We start from the raw sequence: 25,724 nt of genomic DNA on the forward strand, positions 1-25,724 counted from the left end.
GCAGTAAGTGCCCCTGAAAACCACAAGTTTGATGTTAAGTGCCCTTTTTTGCCATGATTTGACATAGAAAGTGCTCCCCCCATAAAAGTGAGTGCCCTTAAACAATTCAATTACAAGATAGGGCCATGGATCCAGCACTGTTGTTTGAATGGAGTTCCATTCATTATACGAGGATTTAACGACATCGACGAATTCAATATCTTGCATCGATATCTCGCAGCTGTTCGAACTGAGTTTAATTCATTATCCGCGGATTTAATGACGGATACAAACCTTATAACTGAGATACGCGACTAACATAGTTTCGATGAGGCTGACAGCGGCGACTGTCACCTGAACAACCCATAACCAATCGGGACGCTGTACATACGAAACCAGAGACCTGTGAAGATATATTCAAACGTGATTTAAACATTATACAACAAGGGGAGTAGAGGGGAGTAGAGGGGAAGGAAGTAGAGGGGAGTAGAAGGGAGGGAAGTAGAGGGGAGTAGCAGGGAGGGAAGTAGAGGGGAGGGAAGTAGAGGGGAGGGAAGTAGAGGGGAGGGAAGTAGAGGGGAGTAGCAGGGAGGGAAGTAGAGGGGAGGGAAGTAGAGGGGAGGGAAGTAGAGGGGAGGGAAGTAGAGGGGAGTAGCAGGGAGGGAAGTAGAGGGGAGGGAAGTAGAGGGGAGTAGAGGGGAGGGAAGTAGAGGGGAGTAGAGGGGAGGGAAGTAGAGGGGAGTAGCAGGGAGGGAATAGAGGGGAGGGAAGTAGAGGGAAGGGAAGTAGAGGGAAGGGAAGTAGAGGGGAGGGAAGTAGAGGGGAGTAGAGGGGAGGGAAGTAGAGGGGAGTAGAGGGGAGGGAAGTAGAGGGGAGGGAAGTAGAGGGGAGAAGAAGGGAGGGAAGTAGAGGGGAGTAGCAGGGAGGGAATAGAGGGGAGGGAAGTAGAGGGAAGGGAAGTAGAGGGAAGGGAAGTAGAGGGGAGGGAAGTAGAGGGGAGTAGAGGGAGGGAAGTAGAGGGGAGTAGCAGGGAGGGAAGTAGAGGGGAGGGAAGTAGAGGGGAGTAGAGGGGAGGGAAGTAGAGGGGAGTAGAGGGGAGGGAAGTAGAGGGGAGTAGCAGGGAGGGAAGTAGAGGGGAGTAAAGGGGAGGGAGTAGCGGGGAGGGGAGTAGAGGGGAGGGGAGGGTGATCAACTTACCAGTGTATCTCCGCTTTCTGTAGACATTTTGTGTCATCAATGTTTTCCCACGTGTGATTGTGACAGACATTACACATACTGTAAAAACGATCGGGTTATCTAGTTTATCCGCGATAAGAGAGACTTCCTTCCCTAACCCAGCCCCGCAGCCGGCACCAACCCCTCGCACCCGGCACATCCAATACTCACCAAACTTCTCCATCTTTTTTGTTCAGATCATCGAGTACGACCCGTACGACGTAGAGAATACAAGTTAATAGTTTTATCACTAGATTGAATATTCGTATTCTTAGACCTGAAATATTTGAATAAAACGCTGTTAAGCCGAGTGAAGATATTTCTTTGTTGTTAAATAGATTACGATTTAACTTACTTGATCTCTGGTTTTTTATGAAGTAAAGTTGTAGACGTTCTTTAAAAGATCGTTCATTTGTAAAAAATTCTACCCTGACTCTGAAAATAGATCACACACAGAGTCATGGATAGATATCGCTTGTGTCTTAGACTGGGTCATCAGGATACTGAATACCAGGTGCTGGATACTGTTGTTACTCCTCCCACAAAAACTGGCCCACCTGCAAACTCTCATTTCCCTCAGTATCCAGTCAACTGGAAAAAAAACATGTCCCGATCACAACAGAGAGTAGATATATCGCGATTATACCTGGATGTATCATAACTACACCCAGACATCTCGATTACTCCCTGATATATCTCGATTACACCTGGATATATCAAATTACACCTGGATATATCATAATTACACCCAGATATCTCGATCACTCCCGATATATCTTGATCACCCCTTGATATATCCCGATTATACCTGGATGTATCATAATTACTCCCAGACATCTCAATTACTCCCTGATATATCTCGATTAGACCTGGATATATCATAATTACACCTGGATATATCATAATTACACCCAAATATCTCGATTACTCCCGAAAATATCTCAATCACCCCTTGATATATCTCGATTACACCTGGATATATCATAATTACACCTGGATATATCATGATTACACCCAGATCTCGATTACTCCCGCATATATCTCAATTACATCCTGATATATCACGATTTCTCCCATATATATCTCAATTTCTCCCGGATATATCACGATTTCTCGCGGATACATCTCGATTTCTCTCGGATATATCTCGATTTCTCCCGGATATATCTCGATTTCTCTCGGATATAACTCGATTTCTCCCGGATATATCTCGATTTCTCCCGGATAATCTCGATTCTCCCGGATATATCTCAATTACATCCTGATATATCACGATTTCTTCCATATATATCTCAATTTCTCCAGGATATATCACGATTTCTCGCGGATACATCTCGATTTCTCTCGGATATATCTCGATTTCTCCCGGCTATATCTCGATTTCTCTCGGATATATGTCGAAAGAGGCATCGAGGAGGGGGACGATATCTGTTCACACATAAGTCACTCATTGTTACCATGACAATAAATCTAATGATTTAATTCTAGGATTAACTTAGATACGCAGGTGATAACGCGACTAATCCGACGAGACAATCCCGTTTATAGATTAGCTAATTACGAGAAACAATTTATACAATTAGCCGAATAATATCGAAATTGGAACTTCTGTCGAGGCCGCGCTGGCATTCTGTCTAACTGTACTTCATGATGCGACGCTAATAGAATTATTTCAATAAAATCCAAGTCAATGGTTGTTAAACAGTTTACTGAAGCGGTTTTAGCGATGAATAAAACATTTATTCAACGACGCCGACGACGAAGTTTATTGAATTCAAATCACATTCCACTCAATTAAAACTCTCTCTATATTTCATGTCGAGCAACGCTGGGAAATCTGCAAGCTGTAAATTAATCTATAAAACCAGACGCTACTAACAACTTACTTATCGGAAGTGGTAGCTGACTTTCGGGGATTTATATGCTAGCTTACTTATGGAGATCTGAACAGTAGCCCACTTAGGAGGTTAATAGGAGGTTAACGGATACTTCTAAGAAGGAGGTTATGGTAGCTTACTGAGGAGGTCGTTAACGGTATCTTACTGCAGAGGAGGTTAACAGTATTTTCTTTAGGAGGTTAGCGGTTAGCTTACTTAGTCGGAGGTGGTTAATTGTATCTTATTCAGGAGGTGGTCAACGATATCTTACTGAGGAGGAGGTTAATGGTATCTTATTTAAGAGCAGTTTAACGGTAACTTATTTTAGGAGGTGGTTTACTACGCTAACTTTCTTAGGAAGTTAATGGTAACTTACTTAGGAGCGGGTTAACAGTGACTAACTTAGGAGCGGGTAAACAGTGACTTACTTAGGAGCAAGTAAACAGTGACAGCAGGTTTACGGTAACTTACTTAGGAACGGGTTAACGGTAACTTACTTAGGAGCAGGTACTGTATCAATCTCTTTATTTACAGTAACTTACTTAGGAGGAGGTTAATGGTAACTTACTTAGGAGCAGGTAAACAGTAACTTACTTAGCAGCAGGTTAACGGTAACTTACTTAGGAGCGGGTTAACAGTAACTTAGGAGCAGGTTAACGGTAACTTAGGAGCAGGTTAATGGTAACTTACTTAGGAGTAGGTAAACAGTGACTTACTTAGCAGCAGGTTAACGGTAACTTACTTAGGAGCGGGTTAATGGTAACTTACTTAGGAGGAGGTGGTACTGTATCAATCTCTTTATTTACGGTAACTATACCAGTTCTATCATCAATGTCGTACGCGAATGATTTAAACGTCTTTTTCTCTTTCATTACAAAAATTACTGCAAATCAAAAATTCATTCTTCGCAATCGAAAACGAAACAAATATATCTCGAATTCTCACACGAAAAGCACCAAGCTTGCTGATACCACAGACGCGCAGACCCTGACGTTAACTCTGACCTCCCCGCACACAGTGAGTTATTTATAGTCTATAGCCTACCTTAGTCTCTCTCTCTACCCCTAATAAAACAGTATTCCTACAAATCATCGAATCACCAGCTGTCTCCCCTCAAACTCCGAGGTATAACACATTCGATTCATCAATCTCAATCTCCGATCCCTCCTCCCCACTCCTCCCTTGTAACACTTGTCAGATAACTGTTCAATTTGACACATCGATTCCGATGAAATGATGAATGATTTTCGAGAAGAAAGAGTCGACTTTTTAACAGATACATTTATAGATTATTCATAAAATTGTAAACCTGAATCTATGCGATTGATAAAAAAAACCCATAAATTACAGCAGCAGAAGCAGCAGCAGAAGCCAGAGAAGAGCAATCAAAAACCAATCACATCTGGATTTAGCCTTACTTATCAGTTTCTTATCAGTAGTGTAGCCATACACAGACTAAAAGTGAACCAGCAGTAATGCCGAACCAGCCATAACGCTGAACCAGCCATAACGCTGAACCAGCGGTAACACTGAACTAGTGGTAACATTGAACCAGCGGTAACACTGAACTAGTGGTAAAATTGAACCAGCGGTAACACTGAACTAGTGGTAACGCTGAACCAGCGGTAATGTTGAACCAGCGGTAACATTGAACCAGCCATAACGCTGAACCAGCGGTAACACTGAACCAGCCATAACGCTGAACCAGCGGTTACACTGAACTAGTGGTAACATTGAACCAGCGGTAACACTGAACTAGTGGTAACGCTGAACCAGCGGTAATGTTGAACCAGCGGTAACATTGAACCGGCGGTAACACTGAACTAATGTTAACGCTGAACCAGCGGTAATGTTGAACCAGCGGTAACATTGAACCGGCGGTAACACTGAACTAATGGTAACGCTGAACCAGCGGTAATGTTGAACCAGCGGTAACATTGAACCGGCGGTAACACTGAACTAATGTTAACGCTGAACCAGCGGTAATGTTGAACCAGCGGTAACATTGAACCAGCGGTAACACTGAACTAATGGTAACGCTGAACCAGCGGTAATGTTGAACCAGCGGTAACATTGAACCAGCAGTAACATTGAACCAGTGGCAATGTTGAACCCGAAGTAACATTGAACCAGCGGTAACGTTGAACCAGCGGTAACGTTGAACCAGCGGTAACGTTGAACCAGCGGTAACGTTGAACCAGCGGTAACGTTGAACCAGTAGTAACATTGAGCCAGCAATAAGGTTACTCAAAGGTTACTGGCCAAACCCCTCAATATCTGTTACCAGGGTAACAGATTGTACTATTGAGACGATTCATTTTTACCGATAAAAATCATATTTTTAACATCGGATCAATTCTCACCATTCATTCATATTTCTATCAACGAAATGTGTCGATATGCCGGGCAATAATAGCACTCGGTTTCCATGGCAACTGGATTAAAACGGACAAACTTAAAAAGTGCATGAGAGAGAAGAGAGAGAATATCGAGGTTTTTAATAATGACGAACTGAATGAATCAAAGCTGACAGGAGGAAGGAGGTGTATAGACCAGACTGTAACCCCTCGGGTGGCCGGCCAGGGGAGGCACGGGTTGGGGGTATAACCCGGTATGATAGGTCGAACGCATAGCTAGCAGCAATGTAACCATGGTTACAGTATCTTAGCTAATCGTGTTGTGTTTGTTTTTTATTGTGTTGTATGTATTGAGTGGCGAGAGTGAGTGGTGAGAGTGGTATTAAGAGTGAATGGTAAGAAAGAGTACAGCGGTGCCCGGGACTATCCGAGGAGTGGGAAGCCGGTACAGCAGTGCCCCACGGGGGTGCCCGGAACACGTAAGTGGTGTCCTAGGACTCGGAAGCCGGTGTTAGCAATTCTGAATTATTCATTTTGATTCATGTTTAATCTATGACATTAAATCTATTTGATTCTGTACAACATGAGAAACTTTTAATTGTAATTTGTCAATAGCGTGCGCTTAGTACGTAACAGACGAACCCTTGGGGAGAGCCCTCTAACCACCAGGTGTCTCTGTAGAGAATAATTAATTACGACTTAAGTAATAAAACTGTGGTTTATGTTTACATGAAACTTGTTACATTTTACATCATTTGTATTCATGCGAATGAAGGCAGCACGCACCAGCAGCATCAGCACCAGCAGCATCAGCGTCAGTGTCAGCAGCGCATAGTGTCACACACAACTCCTAGCACTAGGAGACTAATAACAGCAGCCCCCTACCTCATAGACTACCCCCTCATTCCCTCTCACCCCTCAAAGACTACTCCCCTCGCCCCTCACAGACTACTCCCCTCGCCTCTCACAGACTATGACCCTCACCCCTCATAGAAACTAACCCCTCATTCCCGCAGAGACTACCCCTCACCCTTCAGACTCACCTCAGCCCTCAGAGACAAAGCCCCTCCCCCCTCATAGATTCCCCTTCATTCCTTCATAGAGACAAACCCCTCATTCCCCCAATGATTATTAGACACCTCATTATGATGTCGAACGTGAATCTGAAGCAACTGCAGCGAAACATGTTTTGAAAACACGGCTGCAAGTTTCCACTTCAACACGTTTTACTTGAAATTGCTTTTAACCTCTCTCCCTCTCCTCTCACTGCTCTTTCTCCCCCTCTCTTTCTTTCTCTGCTATCTCTCTCTCTCTCTTCTCACTGTTCTATCTCTCTCTCTCTTCCTCCTCTCACTGCTCTCTTCTCTCCCTCTCTCTCTCTCTTCTCACTGCTCTATCTCCCTCTCTCTTCTCACTGGTCTCTTCTCTCCCTCTCTCTCTCTCTCTTCTCACTGTTCTATCTCTCTCTCTCTTCCTCCTCTCACTGCTCTCTTCTCTCCCTCTCTCTCTCTCTTCTCACTGCTCTATCTAATTGATATAAAATGCGACCATTCTTGAAATAAAGGAAGAAACCAACGAATATAATTGATTCATGCTTGTTTTCTTGCATCGCCTCAAGAAGGAGATAATGTGCTCGGCCGTAGCGGTAGCTGTAGCTGCTGCTTCTGATTGTTGTACACTAAAAATATGTGATTTCGATCATTTTTTAGCAATAAAAACTATGAAAACTTTTACACGATTGATTTTGATATGAAGAAAGATGATTGTTCCTACAAATGTGGGGAGGTGTAGCTGGATGGAGGAGCACCGTTAACAAGCGTTTGACGTTAATCAATAAGTGCAACTGTTGGAACAGTTGCTATTAGCGATAAACATTGTTAATTATCATGAACAATTAACTAATGAAACGCAACATTTAACTTTAATTTCACTCGATCAAAACATCAGAGCTTCACATGTAACCTGCTCAAAACGGCGAGGTTTTCTCACAGAATGAACCCTTCAATTACTGAAATAGAACCTGCTCAAAACAGCGAGGTTTATCACAGAATGAACCCTTCAATTACTGAAAAAGAACCTGCTCAAAACAGCGAGGTTCATCACAGAATGAACCCTTCAATTACTGAAATATAAACTGCTCAAAACAGCGAGGTTCATCACAGAATGAACCCTTCAAGTACTGAAATATAAACTGCTCAAAACAGCGAGGTTCACCACAGAATGAACCCTTCAATTAATGAAATATAAATTGCTCATAATAGCGAAGTTCATCACAGAATGAACCCTTCAATTACTGAAATATAAACTGCTCAAAACAGCGAGGTTCATCACAGAATGAACCCTTCAACTACTGAAATATAAACTGCTCAAAACAGTGAGGTTCACCACAGAATGAACCCTTCAAGTACTGAAATATAAACTGCTCAAAACAGCGAGGTTCACCACAGAATGAACCCTTCAATTAATGAAATATAAATTGCTCATAATAGCGAGGTTCATCACAGAATGAACCCTTCAATTGCCCCAGTAGAAACCGCTCAATATAGTGAGGTTCATCGCAGAATGAACCCTTCAAAAATGAAACCTTCAATTACTGCTGTAGAACCCACTCAAAATAATGAGGTTCATCACAGAGTGAACCCTTTAAGAATAAATAAACCCTTCAATTCCTGCAGTAGAACCCAGTGTATAATGCTGTCATTGAGAAGTGTATCGGAATGCAATTTGGGTGTTGTCAGTTTAAAACCATTACAAATTGCTAACTACGGAATATTTAAACATACGCAATATAAAACTCTTCATGTGAAATAAGATCAAAGAATAAACACGCTGATGATGATGATGATGATGATGATGATGATAGCCTAGAGACCCTTAAAACCATAAAACCCTCTCAGGGACCCTCACTTAACTATACAGCAGTACATCTATGTACTTCAAGTTAGAGGAAAAATATAGATTATTTTTTTTTCTATCAACCCGACATGAATCGATAAACAGTTCCATCTCTCTCCTCTCACTGTATCTATCCTTGAGGGGGAATTTAAGGTTTATTTTTACAAACAGCGATCTCGGATTTCAAAACCTTAAACCGCACAAAAAATCCAATTTCATATTTCACAGACAGACAGACAGGGAGATGGTGCCAGGGTCCGGTAAAGGGTGGAGTTATTCGTTCTAGAATACACCAAAACCTGCTCTACCCTCTTTCCCCGCTCACTACCTCTCTAACCCTCCACCCCCTCCCACCTGTATAAAGCCTAAATACGCAAGCCTTATATTTGTTCACCTAAAATTCGGCGATATAAAGTTCATTAACACTAGAAATAAACATTCATCGATTTATCGTTGCTCTAAAATATACTGCTTTTACTGATGGAAAAACTGCACGAATTTTTTTAAACAAATCTCTATCAAACCCAGATCGAGGGGGAGGGATGGCGGTGATGGGTAATCAGGAGTTTGATTAGAAACTTGAAACTATAACCGGTATTGTCACTACACTTGACTGATCGCCGCAACTGAACAATCATCACGCTAACCACAATCACCACGCTGACCCGACAAACTTACTAACTCAATCAGCGTGGATGGTTTAGCAAGGTTAGGAAGCGAGAGGCCCAGGTTCAAATTGCGGAGGGACTCGGGTATCGGGTTACTTAGGGTTATAGATCACCTATGCTTAGGGTTAGACTTCACGATGAAATATTTTCCAGATCTAATTATACTACATCAAATATTCAAAGATTCACCCTTGAAATCTTCCTGGCTATTGGACTATAGACAAACATTCCAAAACACTCACGATTTACATATTCCTAACTTCACGTTCATCTCATTAAATTTAAACTGTTGTTTCGTTTAAATTGAGTCATCGTTTATCTCTCCAACCTGGGACCTCATCATGCAGCGACGACAACGCTTTTCTCTCTAACCCGGGACCTCAAAGGGGTGGTTCTTGGAAAACTAAGAGGCCGCCGTCCAGGAGAAAAGAAAAGTCATTTTTGGAAAAAGCCTAACCCGGCACACATCTTTGTGATTGATCGTATGATTGCTGCATCGCATGGTTTTATCGCATCATCGTAAAGGTATGCGGTGGCATCCGGAGCCGATTTCATCGCTTCATCGCAACAAATCAAACATGATATTTTCGCATGCGATTTTTCCGTGCGATAAAAATCGTAAAGGCGTGCGTGCGGGCTACGCTGCCGATGTTCTGGACTAAAAATTTTCAGTAGCCAATCAGAATTAAGGTTGGAGCAGTCACATGATGCTCAAAATGGCGGCTCAGTCACGTGATTGAATCCAACTAGAGGCCCTCATAAAAATTGCTATGCGGGGATGATGCGATTCTAATCATGTCATCGCATGTAATGACACGATGATCGCAAAGGTGTGTGCCGGCTTTACTAGAAGGTCCAACCTAGATATTTTTTGATAAGTATATCCAAAAATATGCAATTTCCGAAATAATGGAGTTAAAGAGCTCAAAATTACAGGTTTTAGCCATCTTTGAATTGACGAGGTCTGGACCCCTGCAACCATCCCCTATATCCGCCCCTGCCTCACGATGACCTTACTAATGACCTCATCTCCCACATTCCAATCTTCAAACTCTCTCACCGTCTCAGCTCAGATCCAGTCGACTCAATTTTCTCATTCATTTGAAACCGGAGCATGAAAAACATAATGATACTAACAGATAATCTCGTGTGTATGTTAAACCCGGTGTATACAAGTTGTATCATACACGCTACTCTAGGTGTGCCCGTTATACTCCGGGAATAGAATACCTCTCCGTTCGTTCGCTGCTGCAGCCAGAATACTTCAACTACTACTGAACCCTCACGAAAATAAAAACCACCGCCGGCAAATAACAGCGTTAATAAGTCGCTAAACGCAACAATAAACGGGCGGATCCAGGATTTTGGATGAGGGTTAGACATCGGGCGTAGCCTGATCGTGGAAGCACCCCTCCCTGGGGGGTTGGTGGTCTTGGGGCCCTACCCCGGAATATTTTGAAATATGGGATGCTGTTTATGCGATTTCCAGGTATCTGAGGACAAAATCCGAGGATTAGGACTCTTACTTTCTTTTCAAGATTTCATGTGCGAATACCCTGAATCCTCTTAGGGGGGCCCTACCCCAGAAAATTTTGAAATACAGGATATCGTTTTGATTACGATTTCCATGTACCTGCATTAGAGGAAAAATCCAAGGTTTAGGCCACTTACTAATACTTGCTTTTCAAGATTGCCGGCACGAAAATCTGTCATTTTCAAAACGCATGTCAGCGAAAATAAAGGTGGGGGGGGGTATTATTGTATAACTGGTTCGCCCCCTCCTAAATTCACCCCTGACTATTAATCATGAATATCTTAAGAGGTTTAAACTTGAACTGAGCACAGAGTATCAGCGGAGTATCTGTGAGTATCAGCAGAGTATCTGTGAGTATCAGCAAAACAAGAGCTTTTCAAACACGAGAAACACTCGCGCGCCATCGCACACATGCAAACACACTTACCTAATTCGAGGATTAGAAAAAAATACAAATAAATCCGGATATAAAAATAAAACCTGGCTCAAGATCGACGTGTATATAATCCGGCGAGAATAACGCTTTAATCCGAGATTAAATTAACATCGAGATAACCGTCGAGATTTCGTCGTTCGAACGGCCCACGTCTCTAATCGCGACGCGAATGAATCCCGAATAGTTTCGCGACCCCGACGAGTTCAACGTAATCCTCATTTATCGCTAGTTTTAATCCGACTTGTTGCGCGTGTTTTGGGCGAGTAAATAACTACAGTAATAGAATCGACTGCGTGTGTTTGTATATATACCGGTCTATGCTGCTGGGTAGTTTTACTCTTTTCTCCGTTTTCTGTTTATTATCGCCGGATGTTGATAAAATAACCGATAAATTCCGAATATGAAAAAACTATGCCGCAAAAATAAAAAAAATCCGTAAATTTCGGTAATCGGTATTGGTCGATCGGTTGTCGATTATAATTGACCCGTTTTCTGCGATGGATATAACGATGAATTTCGTTTTTTTTTTCCTACTTTTAAAATCCGAGTCGCCGTTGGATACGTGCGCGCGCGCAAAACACTTTACTTTATTCGCGGATCAATCTGCGACGATGATAAGACATGAGTTTTATCACGCGGCGGTAAGAAGAGAGAGAGCGAGAGAGATCAGCGTGCTGCCGGCACCGAGCGAGAGAGCGCTGTGTTAGATGTATCAAACAGGTAACACACACACACAACACGCGATGAAACACCGACTGCCGCAGCCTGCTCCTCTCAACATCAATCAAATCTCTATCTATCTCTCCACAGCTCTCACCGAGATTAAATTAACTGTTAGATTAATTAATTATTTCACGATCACCATTGATTGTTTCGCTAATTGTTCTCTGTCAACTGATAAAAATGATTGTCGATTAATCAGTCGCTACGGCAGTAGCAGCAGCAGCAGTAGCAGCAGCAGCAGCAGGGTGGACGGGCAGCTCTACTATACTCCTGGAATAAACCTGTCTCTACCCTGTACTCCTCTGGAATGAACCTGTCTCTACCCTGTACTGTTGTTTCACTTTAAATGCATGCCGTATAAGCTTTATTGTTGAATAGCAGCTGTTGCCTCGACCACTCGGGAACACACTCACAGAGTCAAACACTCACAGACTGCTGCCACGACCACTCGCTCCACTCACTCCACTCGTACTGCATTTACACATCAGTAATTCAAATATAATGTCAACTCTATTCATTCAATATTGATATATATTAATATCGAGCAGTGTCTTTAATATTGACTCTTCATTTAGCTACACTAGAGACAATGAGATAGACAGTGAGATAGACAGTGAAAAAGCTACAGAGAGAAACAATAAGACAGACAGTGAGACAGACAGTGAAACAGTGAGATAGATAGTGAGATACAGAGTGAAAAAGCCACGGAGAGAAACAGTAAGACAGACAGTGGGATAGACAGTGAGATAGACAGTGAAAAAGCTACAGAGAGAAACAGTAAGACAGACAGTGAGACAGTGAGATAGATAGTGAGATACAGAGTGAAAATCCACGGAGAGAAACAGTAAGACAGACAGTGGGATAGACAGTGAGATAGGCAGTGAGATAAACAGTGAATACACCACGGAGAGAATCAGTGAGACAGTGAGACAGACAGTGAAAAAGACAGTGAGACAGACATTGAGATAGACAGCAAGATAGATAATGAGATAGACTGTGAGATAGACAGTGAGACAGACATGGAAATAGACAGCGAGATAGACAGACAGTGAGATTAGACAGCGAGATAGTGAGACAGACACGGAGATAGAACGTGACATATGGCGAGATAGACAGTGATACAATAACCGAGTTAGATTGAGATACAGTGAGACACAGTACGAAAGACAGTGTCATTAGTGAGTTCAATGTAAAACCCTTAATGGCCATACATACATCAATATTACATGTACATCAATACTGTATACTCGAGAACCACTAGTCACAAGAGAGCCAGGGACTGCCAGGAACAAATTGCAGCAGGTAGGAGCATGTAGGAGCAACCAGGAGTAACCAGGAACAACCAACAATAGCCAGGGGCAGGTAGGAGCGTAGCCAGAGCAGCTAGACGCAGTTACTTAACTACAAAATTCCTCATCATTTTCCCAGCAGGTCAATTTCCTGCTGTTTTCTATTTAAATCAGCGTAAAATAGAACGAAATTAGCGGGCCGAGCAACAGAGATCTGTTACTAGGCAACATAATACAATTGATATCCAGACGAGTAATCATTCATCGGCGTGGTAACAACAGAAGAGACATCTATGTATAAAAGCAATAACTAATCAAACAGCATCGCTCTGCTATCTATCAGATATACTCATTTCCATGACAACGTTCAGTTACAAGTTCAGTCAATGTTAATAGCACCAGATGGCAGCAGTAGTATTAACTGCTGCAGCAATAAATATGAATAATTCAGCAATCTAACACTGTAACCGGTTATACAATTATACCCCTCACCCAACCATCAGCCCGACCCACGCAGCCAGTAACTAGAATAACACTGTAACCAGTTATACAATAATACCCCTCGCCCAACCATCAGCCCACGCAGGCCCGTAACCAGAATAACACTGTAACCAGTTATACAATAATACCCCTCGCCCAACCATCAGCCCACGCAGCCCGTAACCAGAATAACACTGTAACCGGTTATACAATAATACCCCTCACCCAACCATCAGCCCACGCAGCCCGTAACCAGAATAACACTGTAACCAGTTATACAATAATACCCCTCACCCAACCATCAGCCCGACCCACGCAGCCCGTAACCAGAATAACACTGTAACCAGTTATACAATAATACCCCTCGCCCAACCATCAGCCCACGCAGGCCCGTAACCAGAATAACACTGTAACCAGTTATACAATTATACCCCTCACCCAACCATCAGCCCGGCCCACGCAGGCCCGTAACCAGAATAACACTGTAACCAGTTATACAATAATACCCCTCGCCCAACCATCAGCCCACGCAGGCCCGTAACCAGAATAACACTGTAACCAGTTATACAATAATACCCCTTGCCCAACCATCAGCCCACGCAGCCCGTAACCAGAATAACACTGTAACCAGTTATACAATAATACCCCTCCACCCAACCATCAGCCCGGCCCACGCAGGCCCGTAACCAGAATAACACTGTAACTGGTTATACAATAATACCCCTCACCCAACCATCAGCCCACGCAGCCCGTAACCAGAATAACACTGTAACCGGTTATACAATAATACCCCTCGCCCAACCATCAGCGCGGCCCACGCAGCCCGTAACCAGAATAACACTGTAACCAGTTATACAATAAAACCCCTCACCCAACCATCAGCCTACGCAGCCTGTAACCAGAATAACATTGTAAACAGTTACACAATAGCACCACCCCACTCCACCCGGCTTACAGTGTGCGACAACATTTCAAAGGCCATCCCGCCATGAGGTTGAATGAATATTCCAATAGGGTTAGTCTTGGGAAACCAAGATCCAAACGACGTAAAGCCAAAACAAACAAACAAACCACCAACCCACTTGGCACCACCCCACTTCAATTACTCTCTACAACATCATCAGATAATAGAAAAATACTGAAACTGGTCTGGTTACCTAGCAACACGTATAATCAAGAAGTGATAACCTGACTGGAACAACGCAAAAAATGAGGTTGATTTGAACGATACAATTAAATTGACAATAGCAGCTGCATCATCAGCAGCTACCAGTAGCAGCTGCATCATCAGCGGGCTTTGACTGTACACCAGGGCCCAGTCTGTCTGACCTGTGAACTCACCTGCTACAATCATCCATAGTTACAAATACATCAATAAAAACAATGAATTTAATTAGTTACTATAGTAACATAATAAATATCCTTTATATTGCGTTTAAATCATCAATCAATAAGTGATTAATAGTGAAGCGAGAGAGAGTAGGATAGATGAGAGAGAGGTGTGTCTCGTGAGAAAACTTTCATGTTTACAGGTTTTAGATCGATTAAAAGATTTAGTGATTAACATCAGAACCAGAGAAATACACCACCACACCCACATATACAATATCAGCAGCAGGGAGGGGGCTTCAGTACCAGTTCAGGGGGTACAGCACCATTTGAGGGGGGATATAGCACCATATGGGGAGGGAGGGTTTACAAGTGAACACACAGATAAGCTGCTGAATTTTTAACTCACCTAATTCACAAATGATGGAAGCAGTTAAAAAATAACAGAAATACAGAAACATTAAGTGAATATCAGTTTATTTAACTTCAGAATGAAACCCAGTTACATATATTGTGTACACTAGTATGTATACTGTGCCGGTAATACACAATGTACAATACCATGTGTACCAATAACATGTGTACTACTGATCCATACATATGTGTATTACTTGTGTATTACCGATATATTGTACTACGGATGCATACAAGTGTGTTTACTGGTAATACATGAACGTTTACGCGGAATACATGAACGTATACCAGTAATACATGTGTGTATACCGCTAATAGATGAGTGTATACCTGTAATACTTATATGCATACCAGTAATACATGAGTGTACACAGTAAATATATTAGTGTATACCCATAATACATGTAGGTATACCAGTAATACATGTGTGCATACCAGTCATACAAACACGTCTGTATACTGACAGTACATGTTTTGATGACAGTAATACATGTGTGTATCACTACATGTGCGTATACCAGTAATACACATGTTTACTGCTAATACATGTGTTTATATCAGTAATACATGAGTGTATGATGGTAATACATGTGTGAAGAGCGGTAATACACATACGTTTACTGCTAATACATGTGTTTATATCAGTAATACATGAGTGTATGATGGTAATACATGTGTGAAGAGCAGTAATACACATACATTTACTGCTAATACATGTGTTTATATCAGTAATACATGAGTGTATGATGGTAATACATCTGTGTATAGCGGTAATGCATCAGTAATACAGCATGAAATTCAGATTTGCAGGAACTATATTTATACAATAATGATCTTTGCGCCCACTTTACTTTGACTGAACTTTAGAATCTCATCAGAAAATCAATAATGAGATTTCAGAACAAAAATAGAAGGAAAACTGACACAGACAAAACATCACCCACTCATTTCTAAAGTGTACCCTGTAAGGGAACACTCGTCAACACAAATTCATTTGTTGATTAAAACTGTATATTTTATAGCAGTGACACTCAGTATTGTCAGTCTTCGAGTGGAGAGGGAGAGCAGTGAAAGAGGGGGAGTGAGAGGACACTGATGTGAGAAAGGTAGAGAGAGAGATCAGTGAGAGGAAAGGACAGGCGAGGTAAGAGAGGCAGGGAGGAGGAGAGGACAGGCGAGGTGAGAGAGGCAAGGAGCAGTGAGAGAAGAGGACAGGCGAGGTGAAAGGGGCAGGGAGCAGTGAGAGGAGAGGACAGGCGAGGTAAGAGAGGCAGAGAGAGGAGAGGACAGGCGAGGTAAGAGAGGCAGGGAGGAGAGGACAGGCGAGGTGAGAGAGGCAAGGAGCAGTGAGAGAAGAGGACAGGCGAGGTAAAAGAGGCAGAGAGCAGTGAGAGGAGAGGACAGGCGAGGTAAGAGAGGCAGAGAGAGGAGAGGACAGGCGAGGTAAGAGAGGCAGAGAGAGGAGAGGACAGGCGAAGTGAGAGAGGCAGAGAGAGGAGAGGAAAGGCAAGGTGAGAGAGGCAGGGAGCAGTGAGAGGAGAGGACAGGCGAGGTAAAAGAGGCAGAGAGAGGAAAGGACAGGGGAGGTGAGAGGCAAGGAGCAGTGAGAGAAGAGGACAGGGGAGGTGAAAGGGGCAGGGAACAGTGAGAGAGGCAGAGCGGCGAGAGAGGCAGAGAGCGGTGAGAGAGGCAGAGAGCGACAGGGAACAGCGAGAGAGGAGGAGAGGGAGAGAGACTAACTACACTCTGCTCTACGACTATTTGATGATAATTTCCAATTTTATTGTTATCAAATCAGCGAACAATCACCAGTCATTTCCTGCACCCCCTCACCCCCTCCTCCCCTCGCTCCTCTCATTTCGTCACTGATGTTGAATGTATAATGATCAGAGACACTCGTCAGCAGTCACAACGTCTGTCTCCCATTTATTGAACTCCTGAAAATCAAATCGTATCTTTATAAATTCTAAACATGCTTCGAGAATTTTTATAACATGCGAAAAATTGTAAACTGCAGTCAGACACACTATCTGAATTGAGTCGAGAAGATTCACGATATCCGTATTAGACGAATAAACAAGATGAAAAGCTAAAGATGAAAAAGTTCAGTAGTTAACCCTTTCAGTGCTGGCTAATTAATACCCTATAGTGCTGAAGATAATTTGAAAATTCTGAAAAATTCCACCCTATTGTGTGGAATAACGGGAATACCACTATAATGCGTCTACACCCTGGCGCGGTGCATCGTTAGTTACTAATATTTCACTATGTTTGACAAGTGCAGCAATCTTTCAAGAGAGATAATTAGTAATTACTAATTAAATCAATACACCGCAGTGCAGTGTACTAGCAAGATCCATCACACTGATTCGTACACCGCACTGCGGTGTAGACGCACTGAAAGGGTTAAAGAGTATATATTAGAGCAATGTTTCAGCTAGGGGAACCTCTTTAAAAGAACTCGGATACAACGATTAATCAGATATTACAAATATAGAATTTTGTCCCGAGTAACGCAATTTGATTTATTTCATACTGGATATAACGAACTATCGGTTATAACGAACATATTGTCCGGTTCCAGTGAAGTTCCACTGCATTCAGCCGTAAGGCGTACCGAGTACAGAAGGAATTTACAGGATAACAAGAATCAAACAAATAGACAAATACTTTAAATCACTTTAATCTGTAATCTCCTTTCAACTTTTTAAACACCCACTCTGCGCTATTGTTTGATTCTTTCATAAATATCCTGTTTATTTCATTCTGTTCTCAGTACGCCTGATGATGGCTAATAGTCTTTAGCCGAAACGTTGCTCAAATATATTCTCGCCTACTATTGAAATAATGTTCATCTTTGGCCGATTCATGGGATTTATCTCGTTTAATATCCAAATTCCTGATCGCATGAGAAAACTATACCTAAAACCAGTTTAATCTGGTTAAAAACCAGTTTCAACTTCTTTTTTTTTCAAAGCTATATCAGCATAATTCATAGACAAAAAACAGGCTTTACGGAACTAACATAGAAACAAACACCATTCCTGCAGTAGCAGCTACCGCAGCAGCTCAAAACATGCACCTACAATCATAATCATATCAGAAAACTATTATTTATAAAAACAAGAAATCTAAAAATATGCTTCAATACGATGTGCTGATATAGGAAGGGTTAATAACACTATCTGGGGGAGGGTTGGGTAAGAGTAAAACGCGGTTCATTCCATGCTATCCGGCGACCCAGTCCGATGACCTTCACCTAGCTATCCGGCGGGAGCCAGCGACCTTGACCTACTTACTGCTGAATCTCCTCCGATAATTCCGATTCATTGGACGTTAACCTGGCCACCTGGGGGCGCTTCGATCGCATCCACGTGTGCCATGACTTACTATAGACAGAGAGATAGAGAGAAATACTGTACATATAGATATGATTGACACAGGAGGGGCCATAGACCCTTTGATTAACATAAGGGGAGGGGCTATAGATACTGTGATCGACATATGGCGAGGGGCTATAGATATAGTGATAGACATAGGCGGAGGGGCTATCAGACGCAGTGATTGACATAGGGGAGGGGCTACAGATGCAGTGATTAACAAAGGGGATAGGCTATAGGCGGAGGGGATAGTGATTGAGGACGCAGTGATTGACAGAAAGAGGTGCGTTTCAGTTAACATCCACCAGGAGGCAGCGGCTGTATTTTAAGTTAATTTGTTTTGTTTGAAGGTTAAAACATAACGAAAACAGATAAAAGAGTCTTATAAGACAGGTGTGTGGGGGTGAGGGGAATCTATCAGCTCTAATATAAACATGTCTCTCTGCCAGTCAGTGATATACATATACTGCAGTCTGTCTGTTAGTACATGTATAAACAGCAGCTCTCTTACCTACCAGAGTAGGCTACAGCTTTCTACCAGGGCCCTCCACCTCCAGGGAATCATCCTCACTGTACCCCTACTGAGACTGCTGGTGATTTCTAGACTAAGAGCGGTCTACGTGATGTGGGAGTATAGAGTGAAGTAATAAATCACACTCTTACAGTGACACATGACACTGATAAGAGATCGCATATTGACAATTACCACGGGTACTGCGGTGACTGGTACTACCACTGTGACTGGTACTACCACTGGGTACCACTGACTGGTACTGCCACTGGGTACCGCTGTGACTGGTACTGCCACTGGGTACCACTGTGACTGGTACTACTGCGGGAACTGCTGTGACTGGTACTACTGCGGGTACCGCTATGACTGGCACTACCACTGGGTACCGCTATGACTGGTACTACCACTGGTAACCGCTATGACTGGTACTGCCACTGGGTACCGCTATGACTGGTACTGCCACTGGGTACTGTGACTGGTACTACTGCGGGTACCGCTATGACTGGTACTGCCACTGGGTACCACTGACTGGTACTACCACTGGTAACCGCTGTGACTGGTACTACTGCGAGTACCGCTGTGACTGGTACTGCCACTGGGTACCACTGTGACTGGTACTGTCACTGGGTACCACTGTGACTGGTACTACTGCGGGTAACGCTATGACTGGTACTGCCACTGGTAACCGCTGTGACTGGTACTACTGCGGGTACCGCTATGACTGGTACTGCCACTGGGTACCGCTATGACTGGTACTGCCACTGGGTACCACTGTGACTGGTACTACTGCGGGTACTGTGACTGGTGCTACCACTGGTAACCGCTGTGACTGGTACTACTGCGGGTACTGTGACTGGTGCTACCACTGGTAACCGCTGTGACTGGTACTACTGCGAGTACCGCTATGACTGGTACTGCCACTGGGTACCGCTGTGACTGGTAAACTCCTATCTCCTGTATTTAGGGTGTCCCTCCCACACTGTGTTTTATAACTAAATTAGCAAAAAAGTGAAGGTTATTAAGATCGGTAGCACGGATTGTAATAGGATTATACTGTTGCTATAGAAACTATTCCCGTTCAGCTCATGCTGCTGCGGCAAGTGAGTCAGACAGTCTTCTGTTATTGACAATTTAGTTATAATCTCTCATAATTATGGTTGAATCTTCCAAGAAACTGTTTAAAACTTTATAACATTGAGAATTCGTTGAGTGTCAGTGTGGAACAGTGTTACAGTGAGAGTATTGGAGTATCAAATGGAGTCTGTGGATTGAACATGTGGAGTTTTGTAGTGAGAGTGTGCCAAGTGTCATAGTGAGTGTTTGGAGTACCACATGTAGTGTACGGAGTGTCATAGAGAATATTTGGAGTGTGTGACATTGAGTGTGTGGAGTGCTATGATGAAAGTGTGTGAGTGTCATAGTGAGTGTTTGGAGTATCACATGTAGTGAGTTTTCGGAGTGTCACATTGAGTGTGTGGAGTGCTACGATGAAAGTGTGTGAGTGTCATAGTGAGTGTTTGGAGTATCACATGTAGTGAGTTTTCGGAGTGTCACATTGAGTGTGTGGAGTGCTACGATGAAAGTGTGTGAGTGTCATAGTGAGTGTTTGGAGTATCACATGTAGTGTGTGGAGTGTTTCAGTGAGTTTTCGGAGTGTCACATTGAGTGTGTGGAGTGTTGCAATGAGAGTGTGAGTGTGGTATGTTGAAGTGATAGTATTTGGGGTGTCACATGGTGTGTGTGTGTGGAGTGTTAGAATGAGAGTGTGAGTGTCACACGGAATGTGTGGAATGTTGCATTGAGTGTCGCAGTGAGTGTGTGGAGTGTATCAATAAGAGTGTGAGTGTCAGTCACATTGATTGTTACAGTGAGTGTCACATTGAAGGTGTTCACCGTATCGATAAATATTAATTAACCTGTGTAATCACAGTAATAATCGATCGATCCGATTCATCATTATCTGATATAAACGGACATTGAGAGAATGATCTAGGCAATAATAGTGTCGCTGCTACTGCTGCTTACAACAGGTCAAATCAATATGAGTACAGACTAGCTGGCAGCTTGGAGCAACCATTCCCAATGATAACTTCCAGGTTGGGTGAGAGCTGGCAGCTTGGAGCAACCATTCCCAACAATTGCTCCCAGGTTGGATAAGAGCTGGCAGCTTGGAGCAACCATTCCCAATGATAACTTCCAGGTTGGGTGAGAGCTGGCAGCTTGGAGCAACCATTCCCAACGATTACTTCCAGGTTGGATGAGAGCTGGCAGCTTGGAGTTACCATTCCCAATGATAACTTCCAGGCTGGGTGAGAGCTGGCAGCTTGGAGCAACCATTCCCAATGATAACTTCCAGGTTGGGTGAGAGCTGGCAGCTTGGAGCAACCATTCCCAACGATTACTTCCAGGTTGGATGAGAGCTGGCAGCTTGGAGTTACCATTCCCAATGATAACTTCCAGGTTGGGTGAGAGCTGGCAGCTTGGAGCAACCATTTCCAACGATTACTTCCAGGTTGGATGAGAGCTGGCAGCTTGGAGTTACCATTCCCAATGATAACTTCCAGGCTGGGTGAGAGCTGGTAGCTTGGAGCAACCATTCCCAATGATAACTTCCAGGTTGGGTGAGAGCTGGCAGCTTGGAGTTACCATTCCCAATGATAACTTTAGGTTGGGTGAGAGCTGGCAGCTTGGAGCAACCATTCCCAACGATTGCTTCCAGGTTGGATGAGAGCTGGCAGCTTGGAGTTACCATTCCCAATGATAACTTCCAGGTTGGGCGAGAGCTGGCAGCTTGGAGCAACCATTCCCAACGATTACTTCCAGGTTGGATGAGAGCTGGCAGCTTGGAGTAACCCTTCCCAGCGATTACTCGAAGCTGTGTGAGAGCTGGTAGCTTGGAGTAACCCTTCCCAGCGATTACTCGAAGCTGTGTGAGAGCTGGCAGCCTGGAGTTACCATTCCCAATGATAACTTCCAGGTTGGGTGAGAGCTGGCAACTTGGAGTAACCATACCCAATTATTATTCCATGCTGGGTGAGAGCTGGTAGCGTGGAGTTACCATTCCCAATGATGCAGTGTGTCAGCGGTCGACAGCTTGGAGTTACCCAACGGAATCATTACACCAAGCTGTATCAGCTGGCAGCTTGGAGCAACCATTCCCAACGCTTACTCCAAGCTGTGTCAGCAGTCAGCAGCTTGGAGTTACCAAACCGGATCATTACACCAAGCTGTATTTAGTATATATTTTAGCTGACGAACAGATTGCGTCTGAAACCATAAAACAATTCGATGATGTGTCCGATGTTTAAGTGGTTGTTGATAATGTTCCGATGTAAAAGTTATTAACAGTAAAAGCTAAAACAGCATAAACGAGACGTTTTTGATAAACAGCTGTCTCCCTGCTCCCTCCCTCTGTGGCTCCCTGCAGCTAACACAGCACTTTATACACAATCGATTTTTTACATAATTTATCACATTACAGAAAAATGAAACCTACAGTAAAACCTGCAACGCTATTACTGACCATCTCCACATACTCCCCGTTATCCCCCCCCCCCCGCTGCTCCCTACCAGACAAGTCATCTCAGCGGCTATAACACCGTACTACGCTACAGAAAGCTCAAACAATAACTCTCGAGACTAATTTAATTTCCTGCCATGAGCTACACAACGCAAATAATCGGTCCTCATTCTGCGCGTTGAATAAATCATCGATACAAATCATTAAATCAAAACAATTTAGTAGGGCTGTAAGTGTAAGAAATGTTTGAATGGTTGAGTATACAGTCAGTCAGTCGGTCAGATGTGTGCAGCCTATAAACCGTGGTTCATTAACGATAAGACTCACTGCATGTAGTCTAAACATTATTCATACAGTAAATCATTGCATCTCAATCACCGAGTCCGATTAGTGTGAACTCCTGATGTAAGTTAGTTCTACGCGTTGTAGTGTAAACCGGCGAACCCGACTCGAGGTCACTCCCAGAGTAATCCAGGGTTATGTCTGTTGTCATGACAGTGGCATGATACAGAATCCAGTAAAACAGGGTATAGTAGTTGAATCACTAGTGAGGGCTCAAATGTGAGCATGTTTGGGGCCCTATGACCGCTAAGGTTTCCAGAATTTCTACTCCTATACTATTAGGGGTATGTGGGTTTAACCCTCCTCATCGGTAGTCAGTAACCTTTCTGATGTTAGTAGTTTTGCTATCGGATTTTCACAAACCACATGCGTCAGGCACGTTGGTAGCAATTTTTGATTGCTGCGGCCAAATGCCGATTTTGGACAGGTTCTAAAAATTGCTGCGGCGAATTTACTTAATTTCTTCAAAAATGTGGTATTCAAAGAAAAAAAAAAACATTGTTCTTTAATTATTGCCGTGGCTATCGCCCCTGCACTTCCAACGCCACTGTACATTTGATAGGCCTACGCCAATGCGATAAGCTTACCACCAACAGTTAGGTACCGGTAACTAACTACCACATGGGTAGTCTAGTAGCTAGCCGTTGTTCCTGAAACAACGTCTAAGGCGAAAGTGCTCATATAAGGTTAATTTTCGTCCCTCATTTTGAGGGACGAGGCTTTGAGCGTCTATTTCACCCCTTAAAACACCATCAACTTACCTCAAACTGACTGTTCTGTAATCAGATGGAAGTTAATTATTGTTTGTGCATAAATTTGTAATCCTAAGTAGCTTTTGACGATCGTAGTAGCTCAAAACTTTTGACTAGTCGCCTCAAAAAACAGTTGAAGTGAAGCACCATATCAAATATGGCAGCTTTTCGTGGTGCATGATGGGAGTGTAAATTAGGGATTCGAACTTAAACTTGGACTGACATTGATGCCAATGCAGATATTATTCTTGTTTCAAATTTTTAAGGTTAAAATTGACCAAAATTTATGCGTTTTATCAACCAAAAAATAACATTTAGAGTAATTTTAGAGAGACATATTGAATTTTCACATTTTATTAATTTAGTCCGTATTGGAAATCCCGATAGTGGCAATCAAATCAATTCAAATCAAATCAATAAATTCTCCGATTCGCGATTTAAATCATCAAAACTTTTATTATAAAACACGTTTTCAAAGTCAACAAGGTAACTAATTAACTTATTTAGTTATTTAGTATTTAGTTTTTAGTACAAAGGTTTGATTTGACACTAAAATCAGTTGTTGCATTGCAATTAGAATAACACTAACAACACTCGTATTTATGGACCGAATAAAACCTTCTCCTTGTAGCAAATTCTACAAAATGGCTAGAAATCAAGCGTGTATGGCTTATCAAATGAACTACGCCAAAATCATGACTGATAAGATTTTTTTAATAAAATTCAACCAATCAACTCTATAAATAATTTAATCTTTTAGTAATGAATAAATATACCAATTATTTTTAATGAAAGATTACAAAGTGAGAGAGCTTTTTATGGAAACCCTGTCACCTAACCAATACTAATCAACAAACGAGCCGGACACCAATAGGCCGCCACCAGGCCTCCTTCCGTCCGTGAATTTGATGATGATGATGATGATGAATTAACAGAAGTTAACCTCTATATGATACTTTAGCGCCAGACGTTGTACGGAATCGTAACAACGACTGGTAGGCCTATTCAGACTACCACATGGGTGGCCATGTGGGCCTGGTCCACTACATACATCTCTAATAACATACTCCCTCCTCCAGCCACACATCACCTTACACTACACGTTACAGGCCTATTAATTTTCAGGAGCAGTTGTCGATGTTTGTTCTATTCTAAAAAAGAGATTTCGTTTTCCCAGAAAATCATGAATAAACAACACTCGCTTGGATTGGAAAAACACACAATTCTGGAGACTCATTTGAAATGAGGAGATTGAGAAATGAATTTAAATTCACCGCGTGTATTGGTCGGAGGAGCGCGTCGAGGGACTTGTTTGTGAGAAGCGGGAGACTCAACAAGAGTGGCTCCTTTTTAAATACAACGTCATTCACTCAAATTAAATAAACTATAAAATATCTGACCTTTCATCGTCCGAGAGGGCGTGGTCACCCCAAATTAAATCCCTGAATCTATAACGAGGGGGTAACGGTAAAACTCCCTGTCCTAATAGCTCCGCTTCAGCCGCCATCCTCAGTTAAATCCTACATACAGCTGACTGACACGCGCTGTGTGGAGCGGAACGAGCGAGTCGCTTCACAATCGATGTATTTACAGAGATTGAACTCCTCGCGCGCCATCCTCGCACCGTCTCTAATCGCCGTCACGAGTTTACGGGTCGTAGTCGTACCAGGACACATTGCAAAGTACAAATACTTTGCTGGAACGTCGAGCTGATTTAGCGATTTTTAGACACTATGATATTCTGATTATTGTAATGAATTGTTTATATCGTAGTAAAATCATAATTCAAAAATAAATTCAACAAACATATTCAATAATTAGTAAGGGCAGTTCCTCTGGTTCAAATTGTCGTTCCTCTCTAAATCTAAACTGAGTTTATGTACTATTAGGCGCTGGATCCACTCGCATCATAAATACCACCTACTAGTTAACGGTGATTAGCAGAACTAACAACTATTAAATATATTCCAGAGTTTAAGAAATTGTGAATGGTGGAAAGAACCAACAAAATCGCTTGGATCAT

At 42.7% G+C, this 25,724-nt stretch overlaps 1 protein-coding gene across 3 annotated transcripts in view; it reads right to left on the reverse strand.

The window, feature by feature from the left end:
- LOC141908025 (potassium channel subfamily T member 2-like) overlaps window positions 1-25,279 on the reverse strand; it is a 49,723-nt gene extending 24,444 nt beyond the window's left edge. For all 3 annotated transcript variants that reach the window (XM_074797803.1, XM_074797804.1, XM_074797802.1), the window contains exons 1-5: window positions 25,102-25,279; window positions 1,550-1,629; window positions 1,366-1,471; window positions 1,177-1,254; window positions 274-382 (exon numbers count right to left, since the gene is read on the reverse strand). In XM_074797803.1, the coding sequence (XP_074653904.1) occupies window positions 274-382; window positions 1,177-1,254; window positions 1,366-1,471; window positions 1,550-1,629; window positions 25,102-25,208 (480 nt within the window). In that variant the 5' untranslated portion in view covers window positions 25,209-25,279. The remainder of the gene's footprint in view (window positions 1-273; window positions 383-1,176; window positions 1,255-1,365; window positions 1,472-1,549; window positions 1,630-25,101) is intronic.
- Between the last annotated feature and the right edge of the window lie 445 nt (window positions 25,280-25,724).

The sequence above is a fragment of the Tubulanus polymorphus genome, chromosome 7 (assembly GCF_964204645.1).
Source record: "Tubulanus polymorphus chromosome 7, tnTubPoly1.2, whole genome shotgun sequence".
Classification (NCBI taxonomy): domain Eukaryota; kingdom Metazoa; phylum Nemertea; class Palaeonemertea; order Tubulaniformes; family Tubulanidae; genus Tubulanus; species Tubulanus polymorphus.